We start from the raw sequence: 16,817 nt of genomic DNA on the forward strand, positions 1-16,817 counted from the left end.
TCTGTCAACTTCACATGCCAGAATCCATTCTTTACATCACACACTGTGAATATTCTTGCATTTGCTAGGTCTGGTAGGACATCATCGATTGTTGGCAGTGGGAAATGTTGTCTCTTTAAGGCTTTGTTTAGGGGTTTAGGATCAATGCAGATTCTCAATTTTCCAGATGGTTTCTTAACCACGACCATGCTACTGATCCAATCTGTGCTCTTTTCGACTGGTGTGATGATTCCTCTTTCCACCAGACTGCTCAGTTCCTCTCTAAGTGGATTCATCAGTGCCACCGGAACTCTTCGCTTAGGTAACTTTACTGGAGCTACGCTGTGATCCACTTCCAGATCATATGTCCCTGACAGGCAGCCATCTCCTTCAAACACCTGTGGATATCGTTCTCTGATCTGTTCTTTCTCCGGAGTATTTTCCTCACTGCCTGTGTGTTGGACAATCTCATCAATGGCCATGATATTTTCTCTTTGAATTCTCACTAGATCCATGCCCTGTACTGCTTTATAGCCAAGTAATGGCACAGATGACTGGCCATCAATCACCATGAATTCAAGCCTATACAATTTCCTGTTTCTCGGATTCCTTATTTTTATCCTGCATTTGCCCAAAGGCTTCAGAGTGCTTTTGTTGTACATGACAAGGACTTGCTGTGTCTGCTCCAGTTTTGTGTCTGGGTTCAGTAGGTGTATTGGGATAATATTGCAGCTTGCTCCACAGTCGAGCTGAAATTTCACTGGCCTCTCCCCCAGCAACATTGTCGCGAACAGTTGTCTCTCCTGTGTTTTTTCCTGCCCGTCTGAGTGAAGGCTTAATATTTCCTGATACTCATCCTCTGTCTCTGCTACACTGTGTATTCGTTTGATCTGTGAATCTGAAGTTTTGCATTTGGACGCAAAGTGATTGTATTTGTTACATTTGCTGCAGACTTTCCCATAAGCTGGGCAGCTCTCTTTTTTCCACTCATGGTTTTTTCCACAGTACTTGCAGTTCTTTATTTCTTTCGGTCTTGCCCCCTTTGCTTCAGACACTCTTTTAACTGCATGCACCTCTTCACCTACTTGCCCCTCGATTGTTTTCACATTTTCCTTCGAGAGATCTGCTGCTCTGCATATTTGGATGCGTTTTTCCAACGTTAGATCTGTCTCGCGCAGCAAACGCTCTCTCACATGCGAATCATGGATCCCGCATACAATTCTATCCCTAATCAAGGATTCTTTTGCAGTCCCGAAATTGCATGTGTCTGCGAGCACTCGTAGGTCAGTGACGTACTTGTCAATCGTTTCGCTAACATTCTGGTTTCTGGAGAAAAATCTGTATCTCTCAACAGTTTCGTTTGGTTTGGGATTGCAGTGTTTGTCAAACAGAGTTAGTAATTTGTCTAGCGTTTCCACTAGTTGCTCCTCTGGTTTAAGTGTAGTCCACAATGTTTTCCCCAATTCTCTGCCTGTTTCTCCAATCAAGTATTTGAACACTTTTACCTTTGTCTTGTCGTCAGAATCTGCTAACGTTATGTCCACATACAGTGAAAACTCATCTTTCCACGTCTTCCATGTTTTCGCCAGGCAAGTAGAATTCCAGTCCAATGTGGCGGGAGGTTTCAAACCGAATGCATCCATCGTTCTTTTTCGTTGTAAAATGCTGTCTTCGGCTTCCTCCTTCACCTCAACTTCTTCATCTGACATTCGTAAGCGTTGTTGTGTTCGGATTTACCGCTGCCACCATGTTTTAATGTTAGATATCTTATTAAATGAAGACGCACACACAGAGTTGCCGTTCAGTCATTTTACCGGGTAACTTCAGAATAATGTGAACATCCTGGTGCACCCCTCAAATCCCACCGGGTGAAACCCATACATTGTAACAATGATAGAATATACATTCAATGACAGATCCCGCTAGCTAGTCACATTGCTATCATTAGCTAACAACACCGGAGGCGAATTCACGTGAATGCATGAATACATGTGACGTCATTACGTACCAGAAGCTGTGAGAGGGCCTGTGTAAAATACATTGGAAGTTGGCGCCCTCTAGGCATTTGCATAAATAATGCAAACAGACTTAAAGGCCTACTGAAATGAGATTTTCTTATTTAAACGGGGATAGCAGGTCCATTCTATGTGTCATACTCGATCTTTTCGCGATATTGCCATATTTTTGCTGAAAGGATTTAGTAGAGAACATCCACGATAAAGTTCGCAACTTTCGGTGCTAAGAGAAAAGCCCTGCCTCTACCGGAAGTCGCAGATGATGACGTCACCCGTGTGATGGCTCCTCACATATTCACATTGTTTTTAATGGGAGCCTCCAACAAAAGGACCTATTCGGACCGAAAAAACGACAATTTCCCCATTAATTTGAGCGAGGATGAAAGATTTGTGTTTGAGGTAATTGATAGCGACGGACTAGAAAAAAACAACGCGATTGCATTGGGACGGATTCCGATGTTTTTAGACACATTTACTAGGTCAATTCTGGGAAATCCCTTATCTTTCTATTTTGTTGCTAGTGTTTAAGTGAGTTAAATAGTTGATATGACTATAAACGGGTGTCTTGACACGCAGTGTCTCAGGGGGGTCGACGGCAGCAATGGACGGCACAAGCTCAGATTTTCTCCGGTAAGAACTGACTTTTTAACCACAATTTTCTCACCGAAACCTGCTGGTTGACATTTGGTAGGGATCCATGTTGGCTTGACCGCGCTCTGATCCATAGGAACGTTTCACCTCCAGAAATTTTAAACAAGGAATCACCGTGTGTTTGTGTGGCTAAAGGCTAAAGCTTCCCAACTCCATCTTTCTTCTGTGACTTATCCAATATTAATTGAACAAATTGCAAAAGATTCAGCAACACAGATGTCCAAAATACTGTATAATTATGCCGTTAAAGCAGACGACTTTTAGCTGTGTGTATGTGCAGCGCTCATACTTCCTAAAAACCAGTGACGTCTAGCGTACACGTCATCATTACACGACGTCTCGAAGACGAAACTCCCGGGGAAATTTGAAATTGTAATTTAGTAAAATAAAAAGGCCGTATTGGCATGTGTTGTAATGTTAATATTTCATCATTGATATATGAACTATCAGACTGTGCGGTGGGTAGTAGTGGGTTTCAGTAGGCCTTTAAGGCAGTGGTTCTCAACCTTTTTTCAGTGATGTACCCCCTGTGAAACTTTTTTTAATTCAAGTACCCCCTAATCAGTGCAAAGCATTTTTGGCTGAAAAAAAGAGATGCAGTGACAGGACGGGCTGCGCTCTCGAGGAGCTCCTGCTAAAGATGGAACATTTGGCAGAAATACCGGACAATTCCACAAACTTTATGGCTGGCTCACATCGTGGTCACTCCGTGATCACGTACGACCGCCAGACACTTCTGGATGTGGACGAATCGGGCCGTTTTGGACTGATAGACACTTGCGTGCTAAACATGCTAACTAGCATGGGAATACATCGGCGGCTACATCCAGCGGCCTGTGAAGCAGGGGAGTCTAGTAGCAGCGGGGGCCGTCTACGGAGCAGACGCCAGCGGTGTGATAGGAAACGCGGATGCCGAGCGGGGCTAGAATCAAAGCAGAAGGCTAATCCCCACAGAACACCACTTTCCTCCATCCCGAAGACGGATTTAGATGGAAAATGCGAGACTACTGGTCTGGGTAAGGAGTCAGTTAAATTAGAACAAGTTTTTTCTGCTTTGAGTGTTTCAGAGTTGGACATGTGTTTTACTGAGGTGGCTAACTATGATGCGTGCAGTTTATCAAAGCAACAAACAAACAATCGGAAAATCCCCGTTACTGAGATGGCTAACCATGATGTGTGCAGTTTATCAAAGCAACAAACAAACAATCGGAAAATCCCCGTTACTGAGGTGGCTAACCATGATGCGTGCAGTTTATCAAAGCAACAATCAAACAATCGGAAAATTCCTGTCGTATCAATTCCTAGATATGGTCGTAACTATACTAAATGCACTGGGCATAATAAACACAACATTATTAATATTGCTACTACGGATAATTTGATCAAAAACTCCCTAAAACAGCCCACTACCTATAATATAGGTTTTTTAAACATAAGATCATTGTCTCCTAAAACGTTGTTAGTTAATGATATTATCAGAGACAACAATCTTAACGTCATCGGTCTCAGCGAAACCTGGCTTAAACCAAACGACTTTTTTGCGCTAAATGAGGCTTGTCCTCCTAACTTTACACATGCGCATATTGCCCGTCCGCTCAAAAGGGGTGGGGGGGTCGCACTAATATACAACGAAAACTTTAACCTTAGTCCTAACATAAATAATAAATATAAATCGTTTGAGGTGCTTACTATGAGGTCTGTCACACCGCTGCCTCTACACCTGGCTGTTATCTACCGCCCCCCAGGGCCCTATTCGGACTTTATTAATGAATTCTCAGAGTTCGTTGCTGATCTGGTGACACACGCCGATAATATAATCATAATGGGGGACTTTAATATCCATATGAATACCCCATCGGACCCACCGTGTGTAGCGCTCCAGACTATAATTGATAGCTGTGGTCTCACACAAATAATAAATGAACCCACGCATCGCAACGGTAATACGATAGACCTAGTGCTTGTCAGGGGCATCACCGTTTCCAAAGTTACGATACTCCCGTATGCTAAAGTATTGTCCGATCATTACCTTATAAAATTCGAGGTTCAGACGCATGTTCGTCAAACTAATAATAATAATACCTGCTATAGCAGCCGCAACATTAATACAGCCACAACGACAACTCTTGCTGACCTACTGCCCTCGGTAATGGCACCATTCCCAAAGTATGTGGGCTCTATTGATAACCTCACTAACAACTTTAACGACGCCCTGCGCGAAACCATTGATAACATAGCACCGCTAAAGTTAAAAAAGGCTCCAAAAAAGCGCACCCCGTGGTTTACAGAAGAAACTAGAGCTCAGAAATTATTATGTAGAAAGCTGGAACGCAAATGGCGCACGACTAAACTTGAGGTGCACCATCAAGCATGGAGTGATGGTTTAATAACTTATAAACGCATGCTTACCTTAGCTAAAGCTAAATATTACTCAAATCTCATCCACCGTAATAAAAACGATCCTAAATTTTTGTTTAGTACGGTAGCATCGCTAACCCAACAAGGGATTCCTTCCAGTAGCTCAACCCACTCAGCTGATGACTTTATGCAATTCTTTAGTAAGAAAATTGAAGTCATTAGAAAGGAGATTAAAGACAATGCGTCCCAGCTACAACGGGGTTCTATTAACACTGACACGATTGTATATACGGCGGATACTGCCCTCCAAAATAGTTTCTCTCGTTTTGAGGAAATAACATTAGAGGAATTGTTACAACGTGTAAATGGAATAAAACAGACAACATGTTTACTTGACCCTCTTCCTGGGAAACTGATCAAGGAGCTCTTTGAATTATTAGGGCCATCAGTGCTAAATATTATAAACTTATCACTCTCCTCGGGCAGTGTTCCCCTAGCATTCAAAAAAGCGGTTATTCATCCTCTTCTTAAAAGACCTAACCTCGATCCTGACCTCATGGTAAACTACCGACCGGTGTCTCACCTTCCCTTTATTTCAAAAATCCTTGAAAAAATTGTTGCGCAGCAGTTAAATGAACACTTAGCGTCTAACAATCTATGTGAAACCTTTCAATCCGGTTTCAGGGCAAATCACTCCACGGAGACAGCCCTCGCAAAAATGACTAATGATCTATTGCTAACGATGGATTCTGATGCGTCATCTATGTTGCTGCTCCTCGATCTTAGCGCTGCTTTCGATACCGTCGATCATAATATTTTATTAGAACATATCAAAACACGAATTGGTATGTCAGACTTAGCCCTGTCTTGGTTTAACTCTTATCTTACTGATAGGATGCAGTGTGTCTCCCATAACAATGTGACCTCGGACTACGTTAAGGTAACGTGTGGAGTTCCCCAGGGTTCGGTCCTTGGCCCTGCACTCTTCAGCATCTACATGCTGCCGCTAGGTGACATCATACGCAAATACGGTATTAGCTTTCACTGTTATGCTGATGACACCCAACTCTACATGCCCCTAAAGCTGACCAACACGCCGGATTGTAGTCAGCTGGAGGCGTGTCTTAATGAAATTAAACAATGGATGTCCGCTAACTTTTTGCAACTCAACGTCAAAAAAACGGAAATGCTGATTATCGGTCCTGCTAGACACCGAACTCTATTTAATAATACAACTCTAACATTTGACAACCAAACAATTAAACAAGGCGACACAGTAAAGAATCTGGGTATTATCTTCGACCCAACTCTCTCCTTTGAGGCACACATTAAAAGCGTTGCTAAAACGGCCTTCTTTCATCTCCGTAACATCGCTAAAATTCGCTCCATTCTGTCCACTAAAGACGCTGACATCATTATCCATGCGTTTGTTACGTCTCGCCTCGACTACTGTAACGTATTATTTTCGGGTCTCCCCATGTCTAGCATTAAAAGATTACAGTTGGTACAAAATGCGGCTGCTAGACTTTTGACAAGAACAAGAAAGTTTGATCACATTACGCCTGTACTGGCTCACCTGCACTGGCTTCCTGTGCACTTAAGATGTGACTTTAAGGTTTTACTACTTACGTATAAAATACTACACGGTCTAGCTCCATCTTATCTTGCCGATTGTATTGTACCATATGTCCCGGCAAGAAATCTGCGTTCAAAGGACTCCGGCTTATTAGTGATTCCCAAAGCCCAAAAAAAGTATGCGGGCTATAGAGCATTTTCCGTTCGGGCTCCAGTACTCTGGAATACCCTCCCGGTAACAGTTCGCGATGCCACCTCAGTAGAAGCATTTAAGTCTCACCTTAAAACTCATTTGTATACTCTAGCCTTTAAATAGACTCCCTTTTTAGACCAGTTGATCTGCCGTTTCTTTTCTTTTTCTTCTATGTCCCACTCTCCCGTGTGGAGGGGGTCCGGTCCGATCCGGTGGCCATGTACTGCTCGCCTGTGTATCGGCTGGGGACATCTCTGCGCTGCTGGTCCGCCTACGCTTGGGATGGTTTCCTGCTGGCTCCGCTGTGAACGGGACTCTCGCTGCTGTGTCTTGGATCCTCTTTGGACTGGACTCTCGCGACTGTGTTGTATCCATTGTGGATTGAACTTTCACAGTATCATGTTAGACCCGCTCGACATCCATTGCTTTCCTCCTCTCTAAGGTTCTCATAGTCATCATTGTCACCGACGTCCCACTGGGTCATTATTGTCACCAATGTCCTACTGGGTGTGAGTTTTCCTTGCCCTTATGTGGGCCTACCGAGGATGTCGTGGTGGTTTGTGCAGCCCTTTGAGACACTAGTGATTTAGGGCTATATAAGTAAACATTGATTGATTGATTGATTGATTGATTGAAAGAAGTAAAATATAGCACTATGTCATCAGTTTCTGATTTATTAAATTGTATAACAGTGCAAAATATTTCTCATTTAAAGTGGTCTCTCTTGAACTATTTGGAAAAAAAGTCCACAAAAAATCTAGCTGTCAACACTGAATATTGCATTGTTGCATTTCTTTTCACAGTTTCACATTCAAATGTTGTTGAAGTATTATTCAATAAATATATTCATAAAGGGTATTTGAATTGTTGCTATTTTTAGAATATTATTAAAAAATCTCACATACTCCTTGGCATACCTTCAAGTACCCCAGGGGTACGCGTACCCCCATTTGAGAATTACTCAGTTAAATACCTACTGAAACCCAGTACTACCGACCACGACCCACTACCGTCTGATTGTTTATAAATCAATGATGAAATATTAACTTTGCAACACATGCCAATACGGCCTTTTTAGTTTACTAAATTACAACTTTAAATTTCCCGGGAGTTTTGTCTTCAAAATGTCGTGTAATGATGACGCGTGCGCGTGACATCTCAAGTTGGAGGGGACATATTAGCGCAGGACCACTTGCGGCTAAAAGTCGTCTTTTTTCATCGCGCAATTACACAGTATTCTGGACATCTGTGTTGCTGAATCTTTTGCAATTTGTTCAATTAATGTTGGAGAAGTCAAAGTAGAAAGATGGAGGTGGGAAGCTCTAGTCTTCAGCCACACAAACACACGGTGTTTCCTTCACGGAGGTGAAGCTTTACTATGGATTAGAGCGGTCAAGCGAACATGGATCCCCACCCATTTCTCAACCGGCAGGTTTCGGTGAGAAAATTGTGGTAAAATGTCGCCTCTTACCGGAGATCTGCGGAGCTTGTGCCGTCCATGCAGCTGCCGTGACTTCCCTCAGAGACTGGGGTCAACACACCCGTGGACACACCTCTTAGACTATCAGGTACTATTTAACTCACTAAAACACTAGCAACACAATAGAAAGATAAGGGATTTCCCAGAATTATCCTAGTAAATGTGTCTAAAAACACCTGAATCGCTCCCAATGCAATCGCCTTTTTTTTTTTTACTTTATTTATTTCTTTATTTATTTTCTAGTCCTTCGCTATCAATATCCTCAGCCACAAATCTTTCATCCGCGCTCAAATTAATGGGGAAATTGTCGCTTTCTCGGTCCGAATAGCTCTTGCTGCTGGAGGCTCCCATATTAAACAATCTGAGGATGTGAGGAGCCTTCACACCGGTGACGTCATCGTCTGCTACTTCCGGTAAAGGCAAGGCTTTTTTATTAGCGACCAAAAGTTGCGAACTTTATCGTCGATGTTCTCTACTAAATCCTTTCAGCAAAACTATGGCAATATCGCAAAATGATCAAGTATGACACATAGAACGGACCTGCTCTCCACGTTTAAATAAGAAAATCTCATTTCAGTAGGCCTTTAACTTAAATTTTCGGCACATATTCATATATCATATAATTGACTATAGTTTATTTTGAACATGAATACACTTACGATATGATACATGACATAATCTCATATCAATTCTATTTAGAAGCGAAGTTTATTTAATCCTACCCCTTTTCCGAGTACTTACTAATTGTTACTAATTGTTACTAATTGTTATAACTTTGTAACAAAATTTACATCAGTGATTTATTAGTATAGTAGTTCCTATAATAGATGATTATAAGTCAGTCATTTAGCCATCAGAGGTCAGCAGAAGGCCATTGATCAGATATTTATTGTGGTTATTTTTAGCATTATTTTACATTCCAGAAAACAAACAAAAACTGTATGAACCTTGATTAACCTAAAATTCATGCATTATTCATGTTTGCTTGTCTGTAGTACTGTACGGTCACTTAATTACTTCCAAAAAAAAGTTACAGTATTTGACAAGCCCATTTATAAACAATAAAAACTAGAAAAGCACTTGTTCCAGGACCTATTTTAGACATTTTCTGAAAATGTGATCAAAATCCGTCCAAACAGTGTTGCTAATTTACAAACCCTGGTGAAAATATGAACTCATTTACAGAGATAATAACAGCATTTCTACATTGGTAACGTTATATGACATCCAAATCAGCATCTATAAACTTATTCATGTAGCTAATGTTGTATATTTGTTGGCCTTGTGATAAGTGATGAGCCAAGAAGATGCCAACGCGGAATTTCTTCTTGGGCAAATGTCCTTAAATACCTTTTACAAGAAGACATTTACCCTTTGCTGTTCTAGCCTTGGGGCCGGTCAGTCAGGACAACAATGTACAAATGTGAACAACACCTGGGCGTTGTCACTTTGATCAATGAAGTCAGGTGACCTCCAACCCCTGATCTCTACTCCTATCGGTAGGGGCTCTTACTAGATGTCGTTAATATGTTTACACTTCTTCCTAAAATCCAACTGCTGCCATCCTTTCAGTTCCTCAATGTCCTGGGGGTAAAAGCCACCACTCTCTGGAGTGCTTGTGATGGACATGTGCACTTTTGGCCTTAGTAGTATAATCGTCTATGATTCTGTGACCACGAACACATGCTAGCTCACAATCATATAGGTAAATGGTACATGGTATAATTCACCTCACTAACTAACAGACAAACAAACCTGGCGAAAAAAAAAAATCATGTACAGAGGTAACAATTGCAATTCTACAATGGGTGCGTTATTTGATATCCAAATCGGCATTTAGAAATGAATTCATGTTGTTAACAAACAAACAAACAATTAAACCTGCCGAAAACATAACCTCATTGAATAAGGTAACAAATATAATTCTATAGTGCCAGGGTTATTTGATATCCAAACCAGTGTTCCAAGACTTAAAGTTGTATTTTTTTTTTTACTTGGCTGAGTAATTAAATAGACCCCTCTGTCGAATTACGCATCTGGTGGCTTTTTTCGAGGAAGCTGCTAAATTCGACCAAACACCGGCAATCATAGGTCTGCTCAGCTCCGCTTTTTGTGTCGGAATGACAGGACCACCGATTCTTACTGTTCTCTGCAGGGTTTCAATAGGAGATAGCATCACTGCTTTTTGTGTCAAATTACAACGGTGAGAGAATAACACAGAGGACTGTTGAGAACAAATAATTTGGGGAAGTATCACAACATTCGCGTATGCGTGTGTGTGTGTGTGTGTGTGTGTGTGTGTGTGTGTGTGTGTGTGTGTGCATCTGGCAGTGGAGGCTCCTCTAAGGGGTCTTGGGGCACTAGGAGGTTAACCCATTTACCTCTGTTACCACAGGTGGTCCTTGGCAAAGGCCTAGTGCCTGACTGCCCCCTAGCCAGGGATACAGTGAAGACCTCAACGGTGGAGCAGGCGGAAGATGGTAAATGTAAGAACCACCACAACGGCTGTGATGGCGAAAGAAGGCACTCCCACATCTGGGAAATAACAACCCATGACTTCGACGGTGGAACAGCCGGAGGATGATTGCTAAACCTATGGAGCGTCACAACGGCTGGGATGGCTGATGAAGGCTGCAGGAGAAAAGGGTCCACAGTCGTCTTGGACTCCATGCCACTGGACCCTGACCCGGATCCGTCAAGGATCGTGTGGTGACTGTCTGTGTATAAAGTGATACCCTTTATACACAATACTTTACCCATACTCGCTTCGAGTGACTGCCGATGATGATGATGGTGTGTGTGTGCATATGTGTGTATGTGCGCGTCGGAAGTAAAAAGCAACCTTTGAACCACCATGTCCCATGTGCTTGATGGTTTTAATGTGTTGTGAAATGATTAACCAGTCAGTTGCGGAGTTGCCCAATATATGGAGTGAAAGAGGAAGCATCGAGTCAGCAGCAAGAAACACGGAAGACAACCTGTTGATTCAAGTGTCAGCTCAATAAATTGACTACATGGATGAAAAGCAAGTGGCTCGTGCCATCAAGCTGAACGATGGTTCCAAAATGCCCCTTTTAGGTTTACGGACATGGAAGGTAAAATACTTTACACTCATAAAGTTTACAATTGTTCAGGTTACTCTTTTTTGGGCATTTTTCAGAAAATATCAATAATGGTATTTTCCTTGCATTAATGATTAGTAGTTCGTTGTTGTCAAACTGTTGGCTGGTTTTAAGTCCCAATATAAAACAGAATGTACTCGAGTAATGAAAGTTGACATGTTGCCTAAAAAGCTCACATTCTCTACATCCTCACGTGTCACCTGATAGGCATCTTAAACGAAACGCAGACAACAAGTTACAGTACAATGACAACAGAAGATTGATGAGTTGGCAAAAAGATTTATGAAAAAACAAGATCTCTTGAAGTACAACAACTAGATAATTGAATCATGAAATCAGGGAAGCGAAGGAAGATTACGGTTACTACTTTTATTTTGACACATAACAGTTGGAAACAAGAAGCAAGTGACCTTGAAAGCAGCTCTTACATCAGAGCGGTAAATTTAATTATTTAGGAAACTCAAACAAGGTGAAATTTTTTAGTGCATGGCAGAAATGATCACACACAAAAATGAATTAATTGAAAAAAGAAATGATCACACCCAAACATTGATACACACATGATCACACAAAGGTCAGCAACGAGAAGTAAAAACAAACTGAAAGGAAGAAACATGAGTCATCCGAGATACAGACAAGAAAAAATAATGCATATGAAAGATTCCAAATTGTCAAATGAAAGCACAAAGAAAGAATAATTACAACAACAATGAAATCCAGCTGAACAAAAGATCTAAAATTAAAAAGTTGACATTAATAAAACATCAAGACGTGAAGAGTTGTCAATCTTAACATCAGCATGAGTGTCAATTGTTGTTTGTCACTAATATTGTTGTTGATATTGTCAGTGTTATTGTTGACTCTCAGTCGGCAAAACCCTCTGTCCTATTTCCTCTTTCTATCTCACCCTCTGTCTCTCCACTCTGTCTCTATCGCTAGCTACCTTCTGGCTTTCTACTGTCTCTCCATTTCTATCTACCCATTGCGTCTCTATCTCTATCTACTGTCTGTCTTTATATCTGGACTCTGTCTCTACTCTGTATCTGTACTCCGTCTCTCAATCTCTAGCTCCCCTCTTTCCCTCTACTATATATCTCTATCTCGAGCCAACCTCTGTCACTCTACCAGTGATGAAAAAGCTACTTGGAAAATGTAGTAAGCTAAGCTACAAGTTACTCTCAATTAAATGTAGCTAAACTACAGGGTGAAGCTATCCCCAAAGTACTGTAGCAAGCTACACTATAATCTACATGGCAAAGGTGGGTTGCTACATCAAAGCTGGATTTAACGGCATTTCTATTCATGGGCCCATATCCATAATATCAATGTTAATGTAACTGAGGGTGTACAAATGGCCATTACTATTTACTATCTGTCATTTAGTTGGGGACACCCTACAACCCACAACCCACTGTATGAATTTATTTAGTTTGCCTTTTCTTTGGCTCACCCCTATGTGATTAATTTTCTCTGAAAATAGTAAAAAAAAAAAAAAAAACAGCATCCATCTAAATCTTGACATAAAAACACAACGACTAATGTCTTGTTTGGGTACAGTTGGTAATTGTTATGCGCAGAAAAACTTTCCATGAACTCAAAACGTGTGTTCTTAAATTTGTGTTGAACGTCTCGCTACCTCGCTACATTGGTCTAAAATAAGCTAAGCTACAGGAAAAGTTACTTGTTAAAAAAGTGTGCCAAGCTATTGGAAAATTAAGTTAAGCTACAAAGCTTAGCTACATGTAGCTTGTTACTGCCCATCACTGCATTTTACTCTGGCTCAATACCTAGCTGACCTCTGTCCCTCGATCTCTATATTCCCCATGTCTCTCTATCTACCCTATGTCTCTCTATCTTAATATACCCTCTGTCCCCATACTCTGCCTCTCTATCAACCTTCTATCTCTTTATCTGAAGCTATCCTAATACAGACCATCCATCCATCCATTTTCTACCGCTTATTCCCTTTTGGGGTCGCGGGGGGCGCTGGCGCCTATCTCAGCTACAATCGGGCCTTCACTATTATTCTCTGTCCCTCTATCCTTAAACTACTCCTTGTCTTGCTATTTCTATCTATTATCTGTCTCTCTATCTCTAGCTACCCTTTGTCCCTGTACTCTGTCTCTATCTCAACACAACAGTCGATACAGAGCCGCCCCACGGAGCATGGATTCTATTTTAGATTTCTCCCCGAGAGGGGAGTTTTTCCTTGCCTCCGTCACCAAGTGCTTGCTCATGTGGCTTTATGTTAGTTGTCTTTAAGGTATTGATGCGTATTTCTGGTCTTGTCATCCTCGTCCGGACAAAGAGTGACTGGAGAGTGCGGCTGGATCAAAAGAGACGTCGGAGACGCTTTACTCAACCAAAAGTTTATTTGTTACAAGCGAGCGTCATTATACAGGACTGCAGTACTTTGAGGAGGTCGAGTCAAAACAATGAGGCGCTCCTTTCTTGGAGGAGCCGAACCACAGTCTTATATTCCTTCTTACTCTGTGTGGGTGTGTTAAAGTTAAAGTACCAATGATTGTCTCAACACACTTGGTGTCGTGAAATTTGTCCTCCGCATTTGACCCTTTCCCTTAATCACCCCCTGGGAGGTGAGGGGAGCAGTGTGCAGCAGCGATGGCCGCACCCGGGAATCTTTTTTGGTGATTTAACCACCAATTCCAACCCTTGATGCTGAGTGCCAAGCAGGGACGAAATGGGTCCCATTTTTATAGTCTTTGGTATGTCTCGGCCGGGGTTTGAACTCACAACATACCGATCTCAGGGCGGACACTCTGACCACTGAGATCGTTAATTCAGGAGGGTATTACTTGACCATGTAAGGAGATGATTGTGTGTAAGTGACTGGGAAGACAACAGATGTATAACATAACTTGTAGGTTGATGTTTTAGATAAACATGGAGTGTGTCCTTCAGGATAAAGCTATAACTTTTGCATTCCAGAGTCTGAATGTATTGCCTCTTCTCGTTAGAGGGTTAACGCAGTCCACATACGAATGTCCAACTAAGGCTCCTTAATTTTTAATGGGCTTAACCATTATTTACTTAAATCTGGTGGTTCGCTTTCTCCAAGTTGAATATAAACATTCACCATATGTAGAACAAAATATGAGTTAATCAATTAACTTCAGTATGAATAACTTTTTTAATTGGTTCATAAAGTGCCTTCACATAACTCATGTTGAAACATAAATAAAATTGAATAAATCCATATACTACAGGCATTTTTTTCTATCACACAATTTTTCTGTCTGATTCATTATATCATTAGATTATCAATATATGTATTATCAATGTATAAACAAATATACAACATAGCTGGAATATCATCATTTTATCTTCTTATTGAACTAAATGTTAGAATTGTGTCAAGTGGGGGTGAACCCGGGATGCAGGGACGGGAGGCTAGGTAGAATTATAATAAAAGAATAATTAAATAAGTCCAAAAGTTCTACAAGAGGCAATGGGGCAGAAAAGGCACACCATGTACACTAAATGAAACAGGTTCCCCAGTGGTCGGCAGTGGAAACGCCAGGGCGCCCTAGGGTGCAGGGTAAAAGTCTCTACTGCCTCAAGGAGGCTAGAAAACAAACACAACAAGGTTAGGCAAAACACAAATTAAGGAAAAACAACATACCAAGGCTGATGATGTAAAACGGGCGTCTGCAGGTGGGAGTTACAGGAAACAATAACCGGCAGGACCCAGCTGTCGGTGAGGAGCTTAAATACACTTCAGTAGGGATTAGTTGCAGGTGTGCCTCATTGGGGACTAATTACTGAAGAAAAACAGACACCACAAACAAGGACAAGACAGGGAAATGACAAAACAGCAGTACCCCCCCACCCCCCTTAATGGACGCCACCTGGCGGCTTACCTGGCTTTTCCGGAAAACGAACGTAAAAAGCATGCAAGAGTGTGGAGACTAGTATAAGGGAACGGGGGACCCAGAAACGGTCCTCGGTGCCGTAGCCCTCCCAGTCGACCAGATACAGGAAAACCCTGCCCCTTCTCCTCACGTCCAGAATGGCCTTGACCGAGAACACAGGGTGGCCATCATTAAGCCTGGGAGGTGGAGGAGGCACCTCTGGATGACTCAAGGGACAGGTGGAAATGGGCTTGATTAAGGAGACATGGAATGAGGGGTGTATCTTTAGGGAGTTGGGAAGGCGTAATTGAACGGCTGAGGGATTGATGATACGCTCGATGGGATAGGGCCCAATGAATCGTGGCTGAAGCTTCTTTGAGTCCACTTGGAGAGGTAGGTCACGAGATGACAACCACACCTTCTGACCGGGCCTGTAGTCTGGTGCCGTGCCGCGGTGGCGGTTGGCGAGACCGTGGTTGCGTTCTGAGGTGCGTAACAGAGCAGACCGGGTATTGCGCCAGGCCTGATGTGCGCGGTGCAGGTGGGCAGCCACGGATGGGACGGCGACCAGAGAAGGAAAAGCAGGAGGTTGGTAGCCGTAGGCAGAGTGAAAAGGAGACATGCCTGTAGCAGAGCTGACAAGGGTATTTTGAGCGAACTCAATCCATGGTAGATTGAACGCCCAGGAGGCCGGCTGCTGGTGGCAGACGCAGCGGATGGCAGACTCCAGATCCTGATTGGTCCGCTCAGTCTGACCGTTTGTCTGCGGGTGGTATCCAGAAGAAAGACTGGGCGATGCTCCTAAGGCTTTGCAGAACGCCCTCCAAACAGCAGACGAGAATTGTGGCCCTCTGTCCGAAACCACATCCATGCAGCCGGAAAACATGGCGTACGAACTACTCTGCAGTCTCGAGTGCAGAGGGCAATTTGGCAAGAGCGACAAAGTGGGCCATCTTGGAGAAGCGGTCCACCAAAGTCAATATCACAGTGTAGCCTTTGGATGGTGTAAGTCTTGTGACGGAGTCCAGCGCCACATGGGACCACGGGCGGGAGGGAATGGGAAGTGGACCCAGAAGACCAGCTGGTGCCTGGTGTGAAGCCTTATTACGGGAACAAGTGGCACAGGCAGATACAAATTCCCTGGTGTCAGCCCATAAGGTTGGCCACCAAAAGCACTGGGACAGGAGGAAAACGGTACGGGTAATGCCGGGTGGCAGGCGACCTTGGAGTTGTGGGCCCAGTTCAGTACTTCTGGATGGAGCTCTGGGATCACAAACAAACGTCCTTGAGGGCAGTTCTTTGGAGAGGGAACGTTCTTGAGTCCCTCCTTGACACGGCCTTCAATGTCCCACTGCAATGCTCTCAGCACTCGTGATGGCGGAAAGTTCATCTCGGTCTTGACCTCTTCCTCGGGTCAGGAGTACATCCTTGACAGGGCGTCTGGCTTACCATTCTGGGAGCCGGGGCAGAAAGTCATGAAGAAAATTGAATCTGGCTAAAAATAATGCCCACTTTGCTTTTCTGGGATTGAGCTGGTGAGCAGTACGAATGTAGGCCAGGTTCTTATGGTCT

At 42.8% G+C, this 16,817-nt stretch overlaps 1 protein-coding gene across 3 annotated transcripts in view; it reads left to right on the forward strand.

Annotated features, from left to right (window-relative positions):
* zgc:56622 (uncharacterized protein LOC326033 homolog) overlaps window positions 1–16,817 on the forward strand; it is a 65,235-nt gene that overhangs the window by 8,412 nt on the left and 40,006 nt on the right. Inside the window, exon 2 of one of the 3 annotated variants that reach the window (XM_061919972.1) lies at window positions 10,647–11,346. In XM_061919972.1, the coding sequence (XP_061775956.1) occupies window positions 11,266–11,346 (81 nt within the window). In that variant the 5' untranslated portion in view covers window positions 10,647–11,265. Of the gene's footprint in view, window positions 1–10,483; window positions 11,347–16,817 lie in introns of those variants that run through there. The other 2 variants (XM_061919974.1, XM_061919975.1) reach the window with 2 other exon arrangements.

This window comes from Nerophis ophidion, linkage group LG14 (genome assembly GCF_033978795.1).
Source record: "Nerophis ophidion isolate RoL-2023_Sa linkage group LG14, RoL_Noph_v1.0, whole genome shotgun sequence".
NCBI classification, from domain to species: Eukaryota; Metazoa; Chordata; class Actinopteri; order Syngnathiformes; family Syngnathidae; genus Nerophis; species Nerophis ophidion.